The 24,945-nt window shown below is 50.9% G+C and overlaps 1 protein-coding gene across 2 annotated transcripts in view; it reads left to right on the top strand.

Annotated features, from left to right (window-relative positions):
• Window positions 1–24,945, top strand: part of SCAF8 (SR-related CTD associated factor 8) — a 1,763,249-nt gene that overhangs the window by 637,043 nt on the left and 1,101,261 nt on the right. For both annotated transcript variants that reach the window (XR_014963046.1, XM_085611536.1), the window contains exon 15: window positions 12,008–12,121. Coding sequence is in view for 1 of the 2 variants with exons in the window: in XM_085611536.1 (XP_085467662.1) it covers window positions 12,008–12,121 (114 nt within the window). In the remaining variant the exon portion in view is untranslated. The remainder of the gene's footprint in view (window positions 1–12,007; window positions 12,122–24,945) is intronic.

The raw sequence follows: 24,945 nt of genomic DNA, 5'->3' as shown, positions 1-24,945 counted from the left end.
GGCACTTCTGGGGCCGACGCTGCCACCTACTGGAGCTCAGGGGCACTGCTTATGAAACAATTTACGTATCCTGTCTTGACACCTGAAGATAATTCTTAGGTAAAGAATCTGCGGCTAGTTAGTCTCTTCCAGATCAGGAGTTTCCGAAGGGAAGTAACTTGTTTAATAGTATCCACAAAAAATAATATTCTGTAGTAGGGGATCTCTGTGTATAGTCATAATCTAGTGAATAGTCCCGCCCATGTGCGTGGACCCCGGAGCAATAAAAAATAATCTCTAAAGGTGACAAATCATGCAGACCTGCATACACCTTTAAGAGAGAATTTAATTTAAAGACAGATAATGCAGCCTATACCCACAGGCTACACTGTCCAGTACTTCAACTAGAATTCCACCAACATCCACAAACAGCACTGCCTGTCCAGCTTTTCTCCACATAGGAAAAAACCCTGCCTCTACCAGCAAAAGCCTCTGGAATGATAGAGAGGAAGGAGTGGACAGACAAGCCCCATAGGCTGCCATTATGTGGCTTAGAACAGGATACTGTGCCTTTAAGAAAACTTTCCAGATTTCCAGAACTTTCCCCAGTATCCCAGAATGCCCAGCAGGTCCCATTTACTTTCAGTTCTTTTTTCCGGCTCATGCTAGCAGGACCCTGGAGCATTGAGTGTGAGAAAGTGGCTCTGTATATACTGTTCCCTAATAGGTACAGGGTGTACAGAGTCCACAGTCCCCCAGAGGCTGATAGAGGTCAAAGTTAGGTATGACCTTACTCTCAAAAGTGGTAGCTTGGTCGAGCAGTAAGGCAGTACCAGAGGACAGTGTAAAGCATTTATTGTACACACTCAGTCAGCAAATGGTTTCACACACTCAATAACTGAACTCTAGGCCAATGGTTTATATATATAAAATATATGCTTGTTTTATTTTTAGAACCACAAAGGGAGTAAAAATATACTTTCTCAGAATGAGAGGTTGAATATAAATACTTTTGTCTTAAACAATAAATTTGTGTAAACAGTCACAGTTGGTTGCAATAAACAATCCTATTTCCTAAACATAACAATGCATTGAGCTCAATGGTAAATTCAGGTTATTTGTAATAAATTACTTTTTCAGATTACTTTTGGAATTCCAGGTCTGGCTCCTTGAACCAGCCTTGGGTCAGTATTCAGAATCAAGTGATGAAAGTCGACTTAATAACTGTAATGATTTTTAAATAATATTTAGCTATTTCAAAAGTTAGCACTTAGAAAATATTTCAAAGAAAACATTCAATGGATCTCTATGGCAAGAAATTCACATTGCAGGTAGAGTACTTTATCGTTACTTTAGTAGTCCAGGACTGGGTGCCTAGACCCAGGACTGGGGTCCTTATCAAAAGCAGGTAAGTAATTTCGTTTGCAGAAATGGTACGATTTTAAAAGAATATTTCAAATTTGCAAAAATAGACACTTAGAAGAAATTTCACAGAAAAGCAGACAATGGTTTCCTATGGGGGAAAAATGAGTTAGAGGTAAGTATAGTTGTGAACACTTTTCAGGGTCAGGGCTGGGCACCAAGATCCAGCACTGGGAGCTCACCTAGGAGCAGGTGAGTAAATTCGTTTTTGTCACTTGGCTGATTTTTGGTGAATTTTTGCAGTTTTGAAAAGTTCACACTTAAAAGATTTTTGAAGAAAAAGCCAGTCAATGTTACCCTATGAGGAAAATGAAGTTAGCGGTTTAAGGGTAAGTACTCGACTGGCAGAGTTGAAATTCCGGGCATGGACTCAGGGGTCCCCCAGTGTCAGGTAGGTACAGTTGGTTCACCCTCAGCGGTTTCAGGACGGCCGGGTGCAGAGAGAGTTAGGCCCAATGTTATCCTATGAGGGATAGGGGGGCCTTGGTTGGTGGCTGCTGTCTGGCAAGCCACGCGGCTGTGGGAGCTGGGCTCCTGGTCACTCACTCAGGGCAAGTGGGGAAGTAGGTTAGTGTAGAGAGGGCACTGCCAGGGCCACTCGGGCGGCTGGGTGCAGGGTGCTTTTGAGCCTTCGGGCGCTCAATGGAAATCAATGGGAATGTTCCGGTTTGGAAAAAGGCTGCAGGCTCGGGGATGAGGATGTTTCAGGTGCCACCACCACTTCGAGAGGTAAGTTGGGTAGTTGTAGGTTAGGTGGGTACCCCGGGATTGGGCACAGGGGGCCGCCGGGTGCAGGGGTGCCTGTTGACGTCGGGAATCTTACCCTCTGGTTGATCGCGGCTGGGGTGGCACTTGGTTCTGAGGCTGCAGGCTTCTTCCGGGATGTCGAGGGGGGTCCTTGGGTGCCGGACTCGGGGTCACAGTCGCCGTGGGGTCGTCCTCAGGGTCTTTGTCCACTCCGGCACTGGCCAGGCTTGGCTGGTGCAGAGTGTGTTGGGTCCGCGGTCCCGGGCTGCTGCCAGGGGTTAAAAATAGGTTTCTTGAGTAGAGCCTCTACTCATGGGAGTCCCAGGGGCTTAGAGCCAAAAGGTAGCCAGGTCCTCCGGGGTTGGTGAGGTTGCTGGCCACGAGAGATGCCGCGCTGGTGCAGGTTCGAGAGTCGACAGGCCGGGAGGGCTGGGGCCTAAGCAGTTGGTGTCTTCTTCTCTTTTTAGCAGCTGCAGGGCAGGTCTTTGTTCTTCTTGCTCTTCTTGTAATTTTCTATCTGGAATCTGCGGAAGGAAGGTTCAGGGTGCCCCTAAATACCAGATTTAGGGGCGTTACAGGTAGGTGAAGGCCAGGGACCAATGGGTCCTTGTCCTGGGATGGGTACACCCCCTATCCTGCCTCTCTCCTGTGGGAGGGGGGCAGTAGCCTAATCCTGATAGGGTAGGGCCTCCCATCTTCAAGATGGCGAGAGCCCGGAGATGTGCTTCACCTCGCCTCCCCCACCTGAGGGGTGGTGTGGGCAGGCTGGCACATCCCCTGTCCTTGTATGGGGTTTCCGGCCAAGCTTCCCGCCAGAGTGGGGGGTTGCAGTGGCCTGGGGAAACTCCAAATGGCGGCCTGCCTTTGAAGCTTCCCTTTGCTCATCCTGGGGGAGGAGATTTCTCACCTCACCCAGGATGTGCATTGTTGCAGGCCCGGGAGAGCAGGGGCTCTCCCACCCAGGGGTCCAGCAACGTGTCTGCTGTGTGGCAGCCTGGGCAGCCTCAGAGCAGACGTGGATTGTAAGTTAGCTGTAAGGGGGCATCTCTAAGATGCCCTCTGGGGTGCTTAGTACATTAAATCCTACACTGGCATCAGTGTGGGTTCAATGTGCTGAGAAGTTTGATACCAAACTTCCCAGGCTTCAGTGGTGCCAATATGGTGCTATGGAGCTCGTGTTTGACAAGCTCTCAGCACCATGTACTCTTAAATGACAGCACTGCACTTACAGTGCCCAGGAATGGACCCGGGTACTGTAGGGGCACAGGGCTCCTGCGCCCACACCATAGGCGTAATGCACCCAGCTAGAGGGGTGGCTGACATATGCCTTGGCAGTGTAGGTGATGGGCATGGTACACAGTGATGTGTGCCATGTCGACTCTTTGTTTTGTCCTGCACCCAGACACTCAGCCTGCAAGGGCAGTGTGTGTGTAAGGGTACAGGGCCTCTGAGGGTGGCACAATGAGTGCTGCAGCCCTTAGAGGCCTTCCCTGGCCACAAGGCCCTGGGTACCTAGGGTACCATTTACTAGGGGCTGACATGTGGCTAGGGTTTGCCAATTGGGAGTTTGTGTGGTTTAAGGAAGGAACATAGGCCCTGGGCACCTGATTGGCAGGAACCCAGGGTACACTCAATCGAAGTTCATTCAGCAATTTAGCAAAAAGTGGGGGCATACCATGCAAGAAAGATGGCACTTTCTCACATTGAGCTCTCCCCTTTTCAAGGGTTTATTGTAGATTTTTGTCACTTTATCAAGTGCTTAGTGGCTGGTACTGTCAACATGCCTTGCTTGTTCGACAAGTGCCCGGAATGTGGTAGAAAAAAGGCTAAAACAGATCCACACGAGGTGTGTATAGGTTGCCTTCCCCAGTCCCACGTGCCTGAAGACTGTGATATCTGCCACTCGTTCTCAGCCAGGACCCTGAGGGACAGAATGAAGATCAGGCTTCAAGTCCTGGAGGAGAGAAGGCTGAAGGCACCAGGTGGGTCTGGAGGGGCTGATTTGGCCCATACTAAGGCCTCTGGGGGGCTCCCCAGGGGCAGGAAGACCAGTAAGCGTCCCCACTCCCCGTCGAGGGCGTCGACGGCGGCGTCGAGGAGGATGACTACTATCTGTTCGCCGTCTCCCCAGGGCTCTGGGGAGAAGCGGCGTCGACGTCGAGGGACCTGAACAGGCCGCCGTCGACTACACCGGCATCTTCGGCGACGACGCCGTCGACGTCGCCATCCAGCAGTCGGCGTCGAGATCGGACCCGGCGTCGGCGTTCGCCGTCGAGGGGAGATCGCCGTTCGCCGTCGGTGAAGAGGAGACGGTCGACGTCGCCGTCGAAGAGACGATCGACGTCGAGACGCTCGACGTCAAGAAGATCGCCGTCGAGGCGCAGATCGCCGTCGAGGCGAAGATCGCCGTCGAGGAAGAGAGAGTCATCGGGATCGGTGTACTCTGTGGTGTATACGCCTCCTCGGATGCCTACGTCACCGCCTCCTCCCCCACCACCTCCGACTCCGCCTCCACCACCAACGCCACCACCACCTCCACCGCCACCACCGCCTCCACATCCGCAGCCACTGCCTCCGCCGCCCCCACCTCGGTCGTTACCACACACTCCATTGGGGCTGCCGGCGGTTCCCCCGCGGTCGGTTTCCCTTCCGAGGTACCCGACTCCGCCGCAGGGGACTCCGAAGCCGCGACGCCCGCGGTCGCCGGGACCGGCTAGACCGGCGGGCAGACCGAAGCCGAAGAGGTCGCGCTCCCGCTCTCTCAGGAGGAGAAGATCACGGAGCCATGGACGGTCATCGTCGGACTCAGGACGACGCCGTAGGAGGCACAGGTCCAGGTTGCACACGCGATCCTCGACCAGAGACTTTTCCCCGACGCTGTCGGACTCGCCGGGGACTAGGGTGTCTCCGGTGGACTTTTTGGTCTCTTTCCAAGAGGTGCTGTTGAAAGGGGCAGCAAAGTTGGGTATCACTGTGACGGTTCCAACACCCACGACGTCCGTGATATTCGAGACACTTCATAAGAAACATCTGTCTCGCCCCCTACTGCCCCTTGTACCAGGACTGGTGGAACCCGCGTTGGAGCTGTTCCTCACTTCCGCGGTGACGAAGGCCGCCCCCTCCAGGCTCATGAAAAAGTATAGGGCCCCGGAGTCGGACCCTACCTTTTTGAGGGTGGACCCGAAGCCTGATTCGGTCATCGTGACGGCGGCGAGGAAACAACATGCGACCGCCCCTTCATCGACGGTCCCGCCTGACAAAGAAAGCCGCTGGCTGTATTCTGCGGGCAGGAAGGTGTGTGGGACCGCCGCCACCACCGTGAAGGTGGCGAGTGCAGGGGCTTTTATGGGCCGTTACGACCGGGCCCTGTGGGAGTCCCTGCAGCAGTATGCGGACCTGCTGCCCCGGGACAGGAAGGAGGACTTCTTGGAAACAGTGTGCGAAGGCATGCTGGTTTCTAATCAGGTGATCGGCGCGGCGGCGGATGTCTCCTTGTTGGCCGCCCACGCCTACTGTCATGGCGTCCACCAGAGGCGGCATTCGTGGCTGCGCCTGACGTCCCTCAAACCAGAGGCGAAGCATAGAGTGGCCAACCTGCCCTTCTCGGGGGAAACCCTATTTGGAAAACATGCGGATGATGAGATGGCCCGCATGAAGGCGGAGGCGGAAACCCTGACGGCCGTCGGGTTGGAGAAGGCCGAGAAGAAGACGCGCCCGTTCCAGAGGCGGTTCGGGTCTTCGGGCAGAGGGCGTGGGCAGGGTTCGGGACAGCAGCAGCACCAACAGCAGCAGTTACGGAAGCCCTTCCAGAAACGCCAGAGGGGTAGAGGAGGCCAGCAGGCGACTACCACTACCAAGGGCCCGGCCGGGTCTCGGCCCTGAGCGGCTACTTCCCCCTCAACCGTTACCCACTCCAGTGGAGGGAAGCATTCAACTTTTTCCGGCAGAGTGGAGAAAAATTACTCAGGACAAGTGGGTGCTGAATATTGTTTGCAATGGATACAGTCTTCGGTTTATCAGCCCGCCTCCAGCGATTCCGCCAGTCAGCTCTCAGTTGCAGCTGAGAGAGCTCCAGGCGGAGGCAGACATCTTGTTGAGAAAAAAGGCGGTAGAAGAGGTACCTCTGTCTCAAAGGGGAAGAGGTCTGTACTCTCGGTTCTTCCTGGTTCGCAAGAAGGACAAGAACGAGTTCAGGCCCATTCTGGATTTGCGACAGGCAAACAAATGGATTCGCAGAGAGAAGTTTCGCATGCTATCGTTGCACCAGATTTACCCTCAGCTGCAACGGGGAGACTGGCTCTGTGCCATAGATCTACAGGATGCGTACTTCCATGTGCCCATAGCACGGAAGCACAGGAAGTTCCTGCGATTTCAAGTCGGTGCCAATCACTATCAATACACAGTACTGCCATTCGGGCTAAAGTCTGCGCCCAGGACCTTCTCGAAGTGCATGGCGGTGGTGGCGGCACATCTGCGGAGGAACAAGGTGTTTGTCTACCCGTATCTGGACGATTGGCTGATCAAGGCTTCATCCTTCTCGGAAGCGCAAGATCACTTCCGATGGACGTGCTCTCTCTTGCACAAGCTGGGGTTACACGTCAACATGTCCAAATCGGTCCCGACTCAGGTCCAGTGCATACAGTACCTGGGAGCCTCCATCGATACGCGGTCAGCAAGCGTGTCTCCTTCGGAGGAGAGACGGTTATCACTCCTTCGGAAGGCTCAGGACCTCAGGACTGCTCCATCGACGACAGTGAGGAAGGTGTTTCTCTACTGGGATCGATGGCCTCCTGTATCTTCCTCACGCCTCACGCACGGCTACACATGAGACCACTGCAGGAGTGCTTGGAGGATCATTGGGATCAGAGGACAGGCTCTTGGGACGACAAGATACGACTGTCGCTGCATGCTCTTCAGTCTCTGAAGTGGTGGTGTTCGGCGGAAAACCTCCTCAAGGGGGTTCCCTTCCACAAGGACATTCCCACGACGAGTGTCGTGACGGATGCGTCTCTCCAGGGCTGGGCAGCGCATTCCGGGGACTTGCAGATTCAAGGAAAGTGGTCGCCTTTGGAATCGACGTACCACATCAATTTCCTGGAACTCAGATCTGTCTTCCTGGCACTGAAGGCCTTCCTTCCGTCCTTCCAGACCAACTCGCTGCTGATACAGACGGACAATACAACCACGATGTATTACCTCAACAAGCAGGGGGGGGTCGAGATCGCGCACTCTGTCGCAGGAGGCGCAGGCGATCTGGCATTGGCTGCTGGCCCGAGGACTGACGATTATGGCCACGCATCTGCCAGGGGTGCGGAATGCTCAGGCGGACGCCTTGAGCAGGCTGATTCAGGAAAACCACGAATGGGTCATAAACGACGAAGTACTAGGAGAAGTCTTCGCAAGGTGGGGGACTCCAGACGTAGATCTGTTCGCCACCGCCGAAAACAGCAAATGCCGAGACTTCGCATCCAGGTACTACCTGCGGGGGACGCTGGGGAATGCGCTATGGATCGATTGGTCGAACAGCTTTCTGTACACTTTTCCACCCATTCCCCTGATTCCGGCAGTGCTCATCAAGCTGTCCCAGTCCAGGGCGCGGATGATCCTGATTGCCCCGGAGTGGCCCAGGCAGTGGTGGTTCACGGACCTACTTTACTGGTCTCTCCTTCCTCACATGCGGTTGCCGTGCAGGCCGGACCTTCTCACGAAGTTCGGGGGGCGGATGGTGCACCCCAACCTCTCGTCTTTGAGTTTGGCGGCATGGCTCCTGAAATAGTGCAATATGGCCATCTGAATCTACCAGACGATTGTATGGACATACTGAAGGAGTCTAAACGACCTTCCACTAGGACATCCTATGCTTACAAGTGGAAGAGGTTCTGTATCTGGTGTAAGTCCAAGAACTTTGATCCGACGACATGTAAGGAAGATGTCATCCTTCCGTACCTTTTACATCTGGCGCAGTCTGGCCTTAATTTCCATTCCATTAAGGTTCATCTGGCTGCTTTGACTGCTTACAGGAAATGCCCTTCACAGACTTCCTTCTTTCAGATCCCTGTGGTCAAGGATTTTTTGGAAGGCTTGAAGAAAGTGTTTCCTCCCGTCAGACTTCCCTCACCTTCCTGCGACTTGAATGTGGTGCTGTCCAGATTGATGAAGGAGCCTTTTGAACCCATTCACAAGGCTTCATTGCAGCACCTATCCTGGAAGGCGGCGTTCCTTGTGGCCATTACATCGGCCCGCAGGGTGAGTGAACTTCAGGCATTATGTTGTCAAGAACCTTATACTGTATTTCATGCTGCTAAGGTTGTGATGCGTACTCACCCTAAATTTCTTCCTAAGGTTATCTCTGACTTTCATGTCAACCAGACCATAACTTTACCTACGTTCTTTCAGAATCCCTCTTCGCCAGCGGAAAGGTCTCTCCATTCCCTGGATGTTCGGAGGGTGTTGAAATTTTATCTGGATAAGACCAAGGATATTCGTAGGTCTGACCAATTGTTAATTATGGATCAGTCAGGACTGGTCTTGCGACCTCTAAGCAGTCCATTTCTCGGTGGATTGTGTCCTGCATACAATTGTGTTATCAAAAGGCTAATAGGACCTAAGGGGGTAAACCTAAGGCTCATTCCACCAGGGGCAAAGCTGCCACGACGGCTTTGCTACGTAATGTTCCTATTGCGGAAATCTGCAAGGCGGCCACTTGGAAGTCGGTCCCTACCTTTGCTGCGCATTACTGTCTGGACTCTGATGCCAGGGCAGATGCTCAGGTTGGGCAGGCTTCGCTGCGAAATTTGTTAGCACAGTAGTGGTTTTGTCTTGTTGTTCTCCACCGCTGTTGTTGTGTGGGGATGGGCTTGCCATTCTATTCACTAGATTATGACTATACACAGAGATCCCCTACTACAGAAGGAGTAGTTTCTTTTCTGTAACTCCAGTTCTGTAGTAGGGGTATCTCTGTTATAGTCATAAGCGCCCGCCCTCCTCCCCGGTGGAGAGATAATTATTCATAGGTAGAATGCTACAGGTCTGGCGTGCTACGCCTTCAAAAAGAACGGAAAGTAAATGGGACCTGCTGGGCATTCTGGGATACTGGGGAAAGTTCTGGAAATCTGGAAAGTTTTCTTAAAGGCACAGTATCCTGTTCTAAGCCACATAATGGCAGCCTATGGGGCTTGTCTGTCCACTCCTTCCTCTCTATCATTCCAGAGGCTTTTGCAGGTAGAGGCAGGGTTTTTTCCTATGTGGAGAAAAGCTGGACAGGCAGTGCTGTTTGTGGATGTTGGTAGAATTCTAGTTGAAGTACTGGACAGTGTAGCCTGTGGGTATAGGCTGCATTATCTGTATTTAAATTAAATTCTCTCTTAAAGGTGTATGCAGGTCTGCATGATTTGTCACCTTTAGAGATTATTTTTTATTGCTCCGGGGTCCACGCACATGGGCGGGACTATTCACTAGATTATGACTATAACAGAGATACCCCTACTACAGAACTGGAGTTACAGAAAAGAAACTACTCCATCCAGCATATTACATCACACTAAATACATTAATAAATGTTCTCCTAGTAGAACTGCTACTATCATCCATTTTCCTTGTGTCACACGTTTTAAACCATTTACAGATAAAATGTAAGTACTAGCCCTTGTCAAGGGTCCAGCTTGGGGAAGGGTAGGTATGGGTGAAGAGTAGGATAAGGTGGTTGCAGGTGATTATGTGGTTCTTTTTTAGACCGCGTATAAGTGTGATTTGAGGTATGCTCATTTCCTTGTTCGCTACTCTTATTTGGTGTTCTGCTCAGTGAGCCTCACTCCTTTCAATGGGTGACGACATTTCCAGGAGTCCTCCCTTGCAGTGTATGTATAATTTGTTACCAAGCGTTCATTTTATACTTGTCTGTGAGCCATTGCAGCGTTGTGATTGGTCTGAGTGCCGAACCAAGGCGCTCAGACGGGGATTTGGAGGCTTTGCATGTTCCTAACCAGGTTGGATAATGCAGCCTGCAGTAGAAGATGCAAAGTAAGCAGGACTGTTTGGCCGGCCGAAGAGGGGTGGCCAAACAGTCCTGCGCACTTAAGGAGTGCAAACCACTCATCTCCCTGCTGTGGCCTGCCCCACCCCACAGGACACTCACTTCAATAGATAAAAGAAAATGATAAAGATACTTTATCATTTTCTTTTTCCTATTGAAGTCAGTGGGGCAACGCTCCTCCGCCTTAGCGGAGGAACTGCTACTGAGTGGAACTACTGTTGACGATTCGGTCTCTAGTGTATTAATGTGGGACCATCTTCATGGCTGTCTTGTAGAGATAAGTTGATAAACTGCTAATTAATTGAGATTCCATAATTTCGGACTCCAGCAGGAGGTCTGCATTGTGCAAATATGAGTAGCTCAAGTGCTTCCACAACTTAAAGCACTTGCTTACAGGTGAAGATATCAGTCATGGAAATTGTGCAGTCATGTAGTGGTTAAACGAATAAAGACTATTGAATCATAGAGAGGCAAAGCGTCAGGACAGTTGATATATGTCAACTTTGCTTCCAGGGAACCACACCTTCTGTTCATGGGCAATGCACTGTGGATGAATTGGCCAGAAATATTTGTCTGCACATTTCCTCCAGCTCTAATTCCATAAGTTGTAAAGAAAATGAGGCAATAAGTATGATTCCCCCCAAACCTTCCCACGGCCGCCCACGCTCTGGCACCCCCACTCCCGCCAAGGGTGGTCACTCCATCATGGATGCGAGAGCTATGGTATTCGATTCTTCTGAAGATGTGACTCCATCCCCAGAAATAATTTCTGGGGCCATAACTCCTGTCACACTACCAAGAGAAACTCTGACTGTGTTTGATCAATCATGTAATACCCAAAGGTAGCAGGGTGTTTATTTGTTGAGTATCACTGGCACATTGTAGAAATGTACATTCCCTCTCAACCTCATTTGTTCAGTAAGTGAGACATACTTTCTCTGGATTTTCAGCTCCGGCTGCTGCTTTTCTAATACCTGGCTGTTCAATCATGTACACAGAGATAGGGTGGTCCTGCAAACAAGCCTCAGTTTCTTCTAAAGATGGTTTTTCTTTTTCATATTGACCAAATAATCAAGTTGGCCATTTTCTTTCCCCACCCACAGTTAGATGGTGAAAGAGCTTTTATATATTAATATGATAAAACTAATTGCATCAGACAGATTCAGCAACTGTTTGTCTCCTCCAAACTTCAACTCTCTAAGCCCATTTCTAAAGGTGGGATTACCAGATGGACTGTTAGGTGCATACAGATGTGCTACCCTACAACTAAGATAATAGCGCATTCTGCATGTAAGAAAGGGGCTACCATGTCTTAGGAAGTATTCAGATAGCAGACCTATGCAGAGCTTCTAAATGGTCAAAGGCACACTTGTTTACTAAGCTCTACTGTATGGATATTCAAACCTGTCAAAATGCTTTGGTTTGGCAAACTGTCCTAAAAATATTGTTTCAAACATCTAAATGAAGTTAATTGTTTTATTTAATTATGGTTGTAATAGATGTATATGCCATCGGGATAAATAGTCTCATTTCCTGAACGAGTTACAAATGAACAGCTCGTTAGTTTTTCAATTCTTCAGCGACATTAAGGCATGTTTCTGCCACATGCACCTTTTCAAAAACTGTTCGATTGGAGAAATTATGGGGAACATGCAAATGATAGTGATCTAGTGTTCAATTTAAGCAACGTTACAATCATCTCTTTTGACTGGAGTTGCCTGGTGCACTTTTGCCAAATCTTTGTAGTTTCATTAAGGCTGCTGAGACTGTTAGTAGACATATTCTTTGATAAATTGTAGAGTAATTGTTTTTTTCTTTGTCATTCAGATGATTCCTCCCAGAGGTTGTGCTTATATTTCGATGGTTCACAGACAAGATGCATATCGTGCTCTTCAGAAACTTCGTGCTGGTACTTACAAACTTGTATCAAAAGTTGTAAAGGTAAGCTGTCAGTACTTTACGGTGTCATATCAAATTCAGTTTTGACAATTCCCAGTGTCAGGGAATTGCTCTGCATTTGGAACAATACAGGACATGTGACAAGCATGCTCAAAATGAGTCTAAAGATGTATTTCTGATGATAACGTCTAACTGCAGATTCGACACCTTTAGAATATTCAAGGCACCAGACTGGATCTAGAGTATTCCCCCTCGAAGTGGCTCCTTTATGCCGCTAGGAGGCGCTGTGCAGCCATGCTGCAAATTTGCACTGCCCTACCCTGGGACAGTATTTTTATTAAGTGCCATTTACCTTACGATGACTCCCATAAACCATTCAGACTGTGTTCTAGGGAAGTTTTCTCCCACGAAAATTACAGGTTTCAAGCCATCTCATAACTGCTGGATTCAGATGTCGGTCACAGGATGTCAAAATAGCTCGGGTACCTAGGCTCTTATTACTTGTTGTAAGGAAATTTGGTGTGATATATTGTGTGATTGTGCAGCCTCACTGTGTAATTCACTTATCAACCACTTTACGACCCGTACGTTCAGTTTGTTAGACCTTCAGCTCAAACCTGGATATCTGTGGTTCTGAGCAGCAAGGCTTACACAAAGGGACAAGTGTAAAGCATTTAAACAGCACTAAAATAATTGAAGTAGAAATCGACACAACACAAGAACCGGACAAAAGTATACTATATTACAAAAAGTATACTTTTGTATACTTTAAAAAAAAAAGTATACTTAGTTTACAAAAGTATACTATATTTTTATATAAGAATTTAGTCGCCTAAACAAAAAGATCCAGTGGAGGGTTCTAGTTAGATGGAATTTACAAGCAATAATAAATCAAAGCAATTTCACTCAACCTTGAACAAACCGTGGCAAACTCCACTGACTCGACACTAATTAAATCTTTCAAGGGAAACTTGGGCAAGTGCCAATGTGGTCAGGTAGAGTTACTTGGGTTGACCAACTCTGGCAAGGAGCTATTCGGGGGCGGGGGGAAGGAGGGGGGGGGCAGCAAGGTTCTCAGAAATAGTTACCTCCACAGAAGATACAGTCTTCAAGCAGTTCCAGATACTTTATCTGCATTGCAAAGGATTCCTGTGGAGTGGTCCTGATGCACTGGATGAAGGATGCTGTGGATCTGACACGGTTGATGGGTGTCTTCCTGCAGGTATTTCTTGGTCCACCAAGCTGGCGGGGGTGGGTGGCTGGTTGCAATGTCGACACCCCTTGAACTCCTCTCTGGTCCAGCTGAATTTCAGTCACCACTGGACTACCAGTCGCCCGTTGTCACAGGCCAATGCTTCCTAAGTCATTAACTTGCCTTTGGAATGTTCCAGCAACTCTGACAGCACTCCCACGTTCAGCAAACTCCGGTACAACTCTGTGCATTGGGTCTTGGTCCTCGGTGCTGCATGGCGGTGGTGGTTGTGGCATGAAGACTTTGGATTACCAACTTGTCCTTGCAGGCTTCTTCAGCTCTTGTGTCCCTGTGCTGCGAACAGTCAGCTGACCCTTGAAGTCTGTTGGCTTGACTGGACTATGAAGACACTCTTCTGCTTCAGCAGGACAAGGCAGGCACTCAGTCCCTCTTTTCGCCATCCAGCAGGTGCAGTTTTGCAGCGTGAATCTTTCTGGATTCACTATGCTGTGCATTATTCCGCGAACTTGTAGTTGGGTCCGGATTCGTAGTCTTTTCTTTGGGGTTTTTTTTTTTTTTTTTTGTAGCCCAGGTGGGCGGCGACGACCCACCATTTGGTGCACCTCCCGTGACGTCGTCGTGCTTCCTACGGAAGTCCCACCTTTGGAGCGCCATCTTCAGATTCTTTTTTCCGCCGTTGGGTCTGGATCGTCCTCGGGAAGCTCCAGAATTACAATCGAAGGAAGAAGAAAGAAAAGCGAGTTTCGTCGATAAATACTACGAAGATATCACAGGAAAGGAAGATACTTCATCAGGAGCGCGAAGAAAGGAGGTTTGGCGCCTTTTCTTCGACGACCTTGGAGAATGCGCACTCGCAGGCCCTGAGCGCAATGGACAAGACGCCATTCAAGTTCTGCCCAAACTGCCACCACAAGTTCGCGCAGAAGAACCAGCATCCGGTCTGCAACCTCTGCCTACCGGTCGAACACCAGAGTAAGGACTGCAACGCCTGCTCAGCCTTCGCGCCTAAGACGCTCTGGGTGAGAGATCGGCAGAGAAGAGCCAACGCCAGCATGGATGGCAAGGGTAAGGCCCCGTCGCTCTACGATCTGGGCCTCTCCACGGACGATGAGGACAACGTCGCCGAGGCAGCCGAAAACTTCACGGTCGTAGAGACCGACAAGAAAAAAGAAGACGAGGTAAGAGAATCGTCGAGCGCAAAACAGAAAATACCTCAAACACGAGGGTGACTCGAGAAAATCTGAGTCAAAGTCCACGAAGGGAGCCCCGGCGCCGAAAACTTCGACGACCAAAGGGGGAACCACGGACAAGAGGCCGAGCGGATCCTTCGAAAAGGACTCCCTGGTGCCGAAAGACGCCGAAAAGCAAGGGTCGTCGAAGACAACCCAGGAAACGGGACGATCGACGCAGAAAGAAGGGTCGACGTCGACGCAAGTTTCGTCGAAAAGACCAGCGGTCGACGCCGAAACCATCTCCGAGATGGAGAAAAAGAAGAGGCGGCTCGAGGCCGAAATGGAGAACATCCTTCAAAGGAAGAAGGAGTTCGACGCCAAGATGAAGGAATTCAAAATTCCAACGGTTCCACCGACGGACGTGGTCGAGGACGAATTCGACACCGAGGGCCTGACGAGGGATCTCGAAGAGGAAGACGAGACCTATTATGAAGGCGAAGCCGAGGAAGAAGACCAGCAGTCGTTCTACGGCTCGGCGCCATCTACCAGCCACGACATCGAATGGCAGGATCTCGACACCGGAAACCCGGAGGAGCCCGTGGACACGTACCCTTCGAGGCCTTCGCCACCCGACGACATCGGGGTGTACAATATGGTGGTCAGGAGCGCAGCGACAGCCTTCGGCGTCAAACTCGACGAAGAGAAGCCGAAAGCCGATTTTCTCATCGAGACCCTGCTCCCCATCCAGACGAGGAGCCAGTTCCTCCCCATGCTACAAAGTGTGATGAATCAGGGGAGAGAAGCCTTGAAGGAACCAGCGACCTGCCGGTCGATCACGCCCAGGACTGAGAAGAAATATAAGCACTCTTCCCTGGACCCCCCTTACATCAAAGGTAGCGTCACCGCCGACTCCATCATAGCTTCCACGGCCAGGAGAAGGGCCAACGTACCAGCAACTTCGGGCCCACCACCTGATAAAGAGAGCAGGAGGATAGACCTCGCAGGAAGAAAAGTCGAGAGGAACGCCGCAATGCACTGGCGCATGGCGAATTCCAATGCACTCCTCAATAGACACCAGTACCAGCACTGGGACGAGATGGGGGAGCTAGTAAAGCACATCCCCGAAGAATACCGCCAGAGAGCCTCACACCTGGTAGACGAAGGCAAAAACATCGCCAACTCCTGTATAAAGACGGCGTTGGACGGGGCAGAGACTTCAGCAAGACTCATGGCCATAGGGGTCACCGAGAGAAGGCATGCATGGCTAAGAATCTCGGGATTCAAACCGGAGGTGCAGAACAACATCCTTAGCACCCCCTTCAACGGAGAGACACTGTTCGGAGCAACAGTAGACGAGAAACTCACCCAGCTGAAAAAAGAAAACGAAACGGCGAGGTCCATGGGGGCCCTACAGCTGAGGGGAATGAGGCGAGGCAATCCCTCAAGGAGACCCTACGGTAGGGGAGGAAGCCAGCAGGGGGCGTCGCACCAGACGTTCCAGCAGAGTCAGCAGGGTGAAAGTCACGGACAAGGTCAACAGAAGCAAAACTGGCAGTACCAACCTCGGGGCCAGTCCTTTCGCGGGAGAGGGAACGGACGTGGCCAGAGGAGGAAAGGGGGGGGTGACCAGCCCTCATCAAAGTGACTCAGCACGCAAGAGGACGCCTACCCTCGACATGCCCCCAAGGGTGAGGCGCAAAACAGTAACATCAGGGGGGAGAGAAGTATAAAAAGCCTACGAGCATACAACACCAGTAGGCGGAAGACTGAGGTTCTACCTTCAGGAGTGGCGGCGTATAACCACAGACAAGTGGATACTGAACATCATGCAGTACGGATACTGCGTAGATTTGGAGAAAAAACCTCCAAACAGGAAGCCAAAGGGAAGGCAGAGATCGGCTCAAGAACTGGCCCTACTCAGAGAAGAAACACGGAAACTTCTAGAAAAGAGAGCCATAGAGGCAGTGCCGTTCAGAGAACGCAACAAGGGGGTCTACTCAAACTACTTTGTGGTCCCGAAAGTAGACGGAAACCTCGGACCCATCCTGGACCTGCGGTACCTAAACAAGTTCATCAGAACGCAAAGGTTCAAAATGACTTCGCTGCAGGAGGTTCTGCCCCAAATAAGAGACGGGGACTTCATGGTCACCGTGGACCTCAAGGATGCCTACCTGCACATCCCAATAAACAGAAGACACAAGGGCCTTCTAAGGTTCAACATCGACCAGGAACACTACCAGTTTACAACCCTGGCCTTCGGATTAAAATCGGCGCCGAGGGTTTTTACAAAATGCCTGTCGGCGGTCGCGGCCCACCTACGAAGGCAGGGGATACACGTCTACCCCTACGACTGGCTGGTCAAGGCAAACTCACGCGAGAAGTGCGAGAGGCACGCAAAACACGTAACAGACACTCTCACGAATCTGGGGTTCTCGATTCACTGGGGGAAGTCATCGCTGGAACCGGAGCAGGTGAAGATTTTCCTGGGGGCAAAAATCAACTCCCTGAACAGTACAGTGGTGCCCAGCGACAGGAGAACAGATGCCCTGCTGAAGGAGACGCGGCTCTACCAGAAGGGGCGAGCTCTGACAGTGAGGTCAGTGAGCAAGATGATGGGGATGATGGCGTCGTGTATCCAGCTGGTGCCGAATGTACGCCTGCACATGAGACCATTCCAGGAATGGCTACAACAGCAATGGTCACAAGCAAGCGGAAGTTGGGAGGATCTAGTGGTTGTTAGGCACGCAGTGCAGGAGGAGATAACTTGGTGGAACAGAGACAACATGACAGCAGGGAGAAGCCTGACACCACCAAACCCAACAATGACCATTACCACGGACGCATCGCAAAAGGGGTGGGGAGCGCACATGGACAACCTCAGAGTGAGGGGTCTGTGGGCTCCAGCAGATGCGGTTCGCCATATCAATTACCTCGAGTTGAAAACAATCCTGCTAGCCCTGAAGGCATTCCAGAGGCACCTGTACAACCAGAGGGTGTTGGTTCAAACAGACAACACCACGGCAATGTTCTACATCAACAAACAGGGGGGGACACAGTCGTTCCCTCTCTCCTCTCTGGCTCAGGAGATTTGGAGATGGGTTATACCTCTCAGGATAGATCTACTGGCAATTCACCTACCGGGGAAGGACAATGTGGAGGCAGACTGGCTTAGCAGGCAGACCTCGGCATCGCACGAGTGGGAGCTCAATGGCCAGGAAACCGAGAAGCTTTTCCGGAGATGGGGAACTCCCACAATAGACCTATTTGCAACACGCCAAAATGCAAAATGCCAAAGCTTCGCGTCCAGGCAACCAGATCAGCAATCCCAGGGAAATGCCCTATGGATAAGCTGGTCGAGGACATTTGCCTACGCCTTTCCACCGATACCCCTGTTGCACAGAGTGCTCGAGAAGTGCAGAACGAGCAACATGACTCTGATCCTAGTGGCTCCGCAGTGGGCAAGGCAGACATGGTTCTCTCAAATTCAAGAAATGGCACAAGGCAATCCATACAGGTTCGAGAGGAGAAAGGACCTGCTCTCAATGCAAAACGGAGAGGTCCTGCATCCAGAGCCAGAGACCCTCAACCTGGCAGCATGGCTCCTGAAGACCTAGAGTTCGCACACCTAAAATTGCCTCTGAGCACTATGCGAGTGCTACGGGAGGCAAGGAAACCAACTACACGAAAATGCTACAGCGCAAAATGGAAGAGATTCACTGTGTGGTGCAGGAAGAAGGGCCTGCAAAACAGAATGACAAGAGACTTAACAGTACTGAGGTACCTCACACACCTTCTAAAGAATAACCTCTGCTCGAGCTCCCTAAGGGTACACCTAGCGGCGATCGTTGCATACACCAGAGGTGAAAAGGGTGGAAGCTTCTTCACTTCGCAGGTGGTGAAGAGATTCATGGAAGGAGCAAAAAGAATGGCCCCTCCGAAAAGGTTGCCGCCGCCGGCATGGAATCTAAACGTGGTTCTGACGGAGCTCATGAAGGCACCGTTTGAACCCATTCACAAGGCCACACTGCAAATGTTGACGATGAAAACGGCCTTTCTAGTGGCCATCACCTCACTACGCAGAGTGAGCGAGCTTCAAGCACTAACACTACAGGAACCCTACATTCAGATTCACAAGGACAGGGTAGTCCTGAGGACAGACCCACACTTCATGCCCAAGGTGGTGTCGGCGTTCCACATGAATCAGAGTATTCAGATACCAAGTTTCTTCCAAAACCAGACTTCAAACGCAGAAAAGGCTCTGCACACCCTCGACGCTAGAAGAGCGGTGATGCACTACATCGAGAGAACCAAGGATCTCAGGAAGTCGAAGCAGCTGTTTGTGTTCTTTGCCACTAGCTTCATGGGTAGGCCAGTGACTAAGGGCACCATCGCTACATGGATTGCCCTCACTATTCAATTCTGCCACAAACAGGCTGGACAGGAGCTAGCGGAGGGGCCTCAGGCTCACTCCACAAGGAAGAAGGGGGCCACCGTTGCCTTCCTGGCGAACACGCCCATCCAGGACATATGTCTCGCGGCAACTTGGGCATCTGTGCACACGTTCACGAAACACTACTGCGTGGACATTCAGATGAACAAGGAAGCACAGGTTGGACAGAAGGTGCTTCAGCACATTTTCAACGACCAACGCTCATCTACCACCCAGCCGCCACAGAATTAGGAAAACCGCTACAAAGTCTATGCACAGCATAGTGAATCCAGAAAGATTCACGCTGCAAAACGAATAGTTTCTTACCTGTCGGTGTAGTTTTGCAGCTTGAAGATCTTTCTGGATTCACTAGCGAACCCACCCACCTCCGCCAGGAAGATGAGGCTGGAGGAAGAGGGGGTAAAATGGAAAAGATCAAAAGGAATGAAAACATACAGAAAAATGGACAAGAAGGAATAATCAATCGCCTAGGGTTAAAAAAAAAAAAAAAAAAAGGAAAGGAAAAAAGAACCCGAAGATGGCGCCCCAAAGGTGGGACTTCCGCAGGAAGCACGACGACGTCACGGGAGGTGCACCAAATGGTGGGTCGTCGCCGCCCACCAGGGCTACAAAAAAACAAAAAAAACCAAAGAAAAGACTACGAATCCGGACCCAACCACAAGATCGCGGAATAATGCACAGCATAGTGAATCCAGAAACATCTTCAAGCTGCAAAACTACACCGACAGGTAAGAAACTATTCGTTTTCAATGGTGCAGCCTCTTACTGGCCCCTCAGTGCAGCAGGGCAGTCCTGCGGTCCTCCTTCCTGGTCAGTTGAGATCCGAGGCCAGGGTGCTAGGGGTGCCCTCTTTATGATCTGAAAGTGCCCCCGGGGCAAGGAGCTGTGGTTAGCCAATGGGGTACAAGGTTCCCTCCCACCTGGTAATCACTTCCTGTGGAGTGTAGCACCTGGCTATCTCAGGAGTCACCATTCTGCCTGCCTACTATCAAGATAGCATGAACCCTCTTGTTGTGTGGGTCTCACTAGCCCACCCCTGGTGTGTGGCTACCTCTGGGTTACATGCCCCTGGGGAAACCGGTTTAGCAACTGATTTCCCTTTTCTGCTCCCCATGCCAAGCTCTCTCTAAACATTGGGGCAGCCTTTCACCCTAGTTTTACACATTTGCCCTTCAAAGGTGGCTTTCACTTTGAAGCCTGCCTTTTGTGGCCAGTACCCATGTGGCATCCTGCGGGAGGGAGGTAACACATCTCAGTCCTTAATCCCTCATTGTTTCCCTTCCTGAGAGTCATTTACACGTCTCACCAGGATGGCACAAAGGTGGCTTGTGGAACAGGCCCCATAAGTGCCAGTGAAGGCACAGGATTTTTTAAAGGCGGCAAAGTGACAGCTTTGTAAAAGCTGCACACAGCAACAAGTTAAATTAATTTTGACATGAGATTCACGTTGAGCTTAATGTAACAAGTTGTTTGATACCTTGGAGTGCCGACTTTGGTCTCACTGTTCAGGTATGCGCACAGCTAAGGGGGGGGGGGGGGGGGGGGTCAGTGTGTAATCCTGCACTCGCCAATTGAGTGACAGCCTTTCCACAAAAATGGCAGTGACACATTTTTTGTTTCAAAACATGTAAACTACACGTCCTGACTCAGTAGGCCTGCCACAGGGGTGACTTACAAAGATGCACAGGGTAAATTGGAGTCTTTGCCACTGCTTTCAATGGCAAAGTCGGGCCTGCATAACACGACTGCTCTACCAGTCCACAGTGGCAGACTGGGAGACTTGTTTTAAATGAGGACCTCCAGGGTGGCTCAACCAGTTCTGCAATCCCTGAGGTACCCAGCAAACTTGCATTGCCTTGGGTACCATATACTAGGGACTTACACGTAAGTTAGCCATTTCCAATTGGATACAGCCAATTTGACATACACTTTAGGATCAGGTCACTGAGTTCTGGTAAGGAGTCCTCAGTACACTCTCTTAGTTAAAGAACCAGCAGTTTCAGTCAAAAAACACGGGGATGACCACCCAAAAAGAGCCATTTCCATACACTTGTCATATGAGAAACGTGCCCTCATGCACCTGAATAGCGCCCGGGCACAAGAAGCGAAGCTGGACACCCCTGAACACAAGAAGAGGTATTGTTTGAAGCAGCAGTCCTGTTACCACCCCAGCACTGCTCACTTGTGAAGTCCTGCAAAAAATGTTGAGGTAGCTTAAAATTACACCCTATGTGCAATATAACTAAGCTGGATTCTACCAATGTTTTCTTTTTAACTCTTTATTGAAAAACGTTGACATGTAAACACTCTATCCCACGTTATCAACAACATCATCTTGGCTCTCCGGCGGCACACACATCTCCCCCGGAAGGTGTTCCATGACCCCCATATTTACGACCACTTCTTCGGGCATCCCTGGAAACATAAATAGGTGTTCGAGGCATGTGGGCTGCTGAATTCATATCTGTGCATAGATCGCCGCCTAGTGTTGGGTCCGGATGTTTGCACGTTGTTGTCCTGGAAGAGTCTTCGAAGTATCCTGGGATAGGTGACTCCTCCCCTGGACTACAGTGCGCATGGGCATCCTCTCCATCCTCAGATTGTTTTTTTCCGCCATTGGGTTCGGATGTGCTATCTTGACTCAAGTTAGGAAAATCTTTTTTCAGGCCAAAAGGCCTTTAGTTCGCGTCGGTACTGTTCTCGATCGGTATCGATAGTATCTTTGTTAGTTTACTAACTTCCAGAACAAACTTTCACATCTTACCCGACCGTCGATTCGACATCAACGATGGAATCGAGGACACCATTCAAGAGGTGTCCGGTATGCAATGCGAAATATCCCCACGTCGACGTCCATCCGGTGTGCAACAAATGCCTTTCACCGGATCACGACAAATCTACATGCATGGCCTGTGCCAGATTTCGATCCAAGAAGACTCTACGGAATCGACGAGCGGCGAGACTCGAGGCGCAGCAAGCGGCACCGGCCCCGGCCGACATCTTCAACGCCGAGACCGAAGATGTCGAAGAAGTGGAGAACCTACCCTCCAGTCCCGTTTCCGAACATGACTCCGGATCGGAAGACGTCGACGAAACACTCTTTCGCAGAGATGAAGACGACACCGAGGTAGGAGACTACAATGAGGCCTTAGGGGCCGAAGAGAGTAGCTCCGGTGATGAGCAAGGCCTACCCGTTCAGACTGAAGAAAGCCCAGTGCAACAGTCTATAGCTCCGGTCGAGGGATCGCCTTCGGGCCTTACCCAAGACCTATCCCGCAGTTCTTCGGCCCCGCCCTCGGGCCCGGCCTCGGACATTCAGCGGCAGCCATTAATGCCCAAAACGGCTGGTTTCCCTTCTTCAAAACCGAAACCGAAAGCTGTATTGGTTCAATTGAAACCGAAACCGAAAGTGGCGCTGGTCGGATCGAGGCCCTCCACACCTTCGACGCCAGCAAAACACATCGGCACCGAGCGCACCAAACGGGACTTCGGTGCCGAACTCGAAGTGGCCGACGTCGGAGTCGACATAAGGAAGAAGGCCTTCGGTACCACCAAACCTGCTCGGCTCCCGGCACCGACGCAATCGACTCCGACCCCAAAGGTCAAACAGCCTGCTGCGTCTCACACCGCTTCCACGGCGACACCAAAGCCACACTCATCGAAGAAGTCGACGGCCATTCCCGCCCCTCGACTCGATGACCCACCGGCGCCGAAAAAATCCACGACTGCCTCAACAGAACCGGTCGGTGCAAAAGATTAGAGGGCGCTCCAGACGCGACCCATTGCTGCGCAAAGCACCAAAAAGAAAATGGTCCTCCAGGACACGTCGGGCTCCGAACCAATTAAAGCTCCAGCAGCCTCTTCGACACCAGCCAACGTTACTTTTGGCCTGCCACCATCCACGGCCCCGAAAATGTTCCAAATCAGGACTCGGGTGACCCATACCACGATCACGCCTGCCGAACGCTCTGCGGAGACGTCTCCATCGCATCTAATCGACGCCGACACCGGCAGGATGATTATCCACAAACGGAAAATAACTTCGGAGCCGGCTTTGGACTCCTTCAGGATTCCACTTAAAAGAAAGCTGCCTGTGGCTTCAGAACCAGTTCTTTACGAACCTTTCCACTCACCCTACCAGGATCCACAATCCTTCTCTCCCACACACTCCGACACGGATGCGTTGGTGGACTACATGGGTGACCAAGTCCCCTACCCCGGAGATATGGACCCTGACGGCCAACAGGACCCTGATCAAACTTGGGATGACCCTGTGGACCCAGGTGCACCTATGGATGCACAAGACCCGCAACTCTATGGAGCAAAAACATCTCCCACAGAGGACACGGCAGCGTTCAACGCTCTAATTGAACGTGCTGCGGCCAATCATGGGGTGCAACTTCACTCGGACACTGTCGAGGACGACTTTCTTATGGATACTTTTGCATCCTCAGAAAGGAATATAAAAACTCTACCCATGTTGAAGGGTGTCCTCAAACCAGCAAAGGACATCTTCAAGGAACCCACCAGGGCAAGAGTGATAAACCCCAGGATCGACAAAAAAAACAGATCAGCGCCTGGGGACCCTACTTACATCAGAGGCCAATTACCTCTGGATTCCATTGTCGTTGCGAATGCTCGCAAGAGGGCACACTCACAAACAACAGGTGACGCTCCTCCCCCGGACAAAGAGTCCAAGGTGTTAGAGACCTCTGGCAAACGGGTGGCCGCCCAGGCAGCCAACATATGGCGCATTGCCAATACTCAAGCACTCCTCGCTCGCTACGATAGAGCGCACTACGACACATTAGAGCAACTAATCCAACATCTCCCTGACCAATTCAGAGAAGGTGCAGAGATCCTCATCAGGGAGGGACAGCTCCTCACAAACGCATCCATCAAGTGCGCGCTGGATGCCGCAGACACAGCTGCCAGGGCCATAAACACTAGCGTCATGCTGCGACGACATGCCTGGTTACGAATCTCCGGATTCAAACCTGAGGTGCAAAACAACATACTCAACCAGCCTGTCAACCCCGACTATTTATTCGGCCCAGAGGTTGACACCACCCTAGAGAAAATAAAGAAGGACACGGACACTGCAAAGTCCATGGGGGCTCTCCAGACTCAGTCCTTTCGGAGCGGCTCCTTTCGTCGCCCCGGAAATAGAGGAGCAGGTAGAGGACAGGGGTCACAGCAAACATACAACAAGGGCAATACACAAACCACCTACGATAACAAGCATTTACAATGCAATGGTCTCGGCATTGGTAAAGTTAGAGCTATTGGCATTGCTCATGACATTATTTTTGCTTATGTTTTTTGTTTTTAAAACATTTAAAGAAACGGCATTGTCATGAGCAATGCCAATAGCTCTAACTTTAACAATGCCGAGACCGTTGCATTGTAAATGCTTGTTCTGTGTGATGTGCTTTCTTACTGTCTCCTTCATGTTCGTCTCTTCCCCTTCAGTTTCTGTTGTCCGGCTTCTGCCTGCTCTTTCCTCCTGCGCTCACCAGCCTGCGTCTCTGCATTGCTTTCCCACCTGGCCTTGTGTTGCTTTGCGTCCTCTGAGGTACTGCTTTAGCGTTCCACCGCCCACCTACCACCAATGCTTCGCTTGTCCTGCCCATCAATCCGCTTAAAAAATGCTTATGCACCCAGGAATATAAGGAGACCAGTGGATCTTTAATGGGAGAATGGTGGAGTATAGACGAGACTCATTGGTGCCTTTGGTGTTAAGATTAGACGAGGAAATTGAGTATGGATTGACCTGGTAGCTTCAAACCACCATCAATGTTACCCTTCTGCCGGAAATGACGCACTTTCCTTTGCTCGCATTCGAACGTGTGACCTTCTCCTTGCCCCCAGGTTGAGCCATCCCTCCCCTATATCAGTTTATAAGGAGCACATCCCAAACTCAGCTGGATTGATGCTCATGCATCGACCTTGAGGAAGATGAAAGGCTGAGTCGGCTCAGCTAGGATACAGTCTGGCAGCAGAATGGCGCAGGGGATTTCTCAGTTTGTTT

The sequence above is a fragment of the Triturus cristatus genome, chromosome 6 (genome assembly GCF_964204655.1).
Source record: "Triturus cristatus chromosome 6, aTriCri1.1, whole genome shotgun sequence".
Lineage (NCBI taxonomy): Eukaryota > Metazoa > Chordata > Amphibia > Caudata > Salamandridae > Triturus > Triturus cristatus.
The sequence above is the reverse complement of the archived record's forward strand: the minus strand, read 5'-3'. Positions and strand labels throughout refer to the sequence as shown.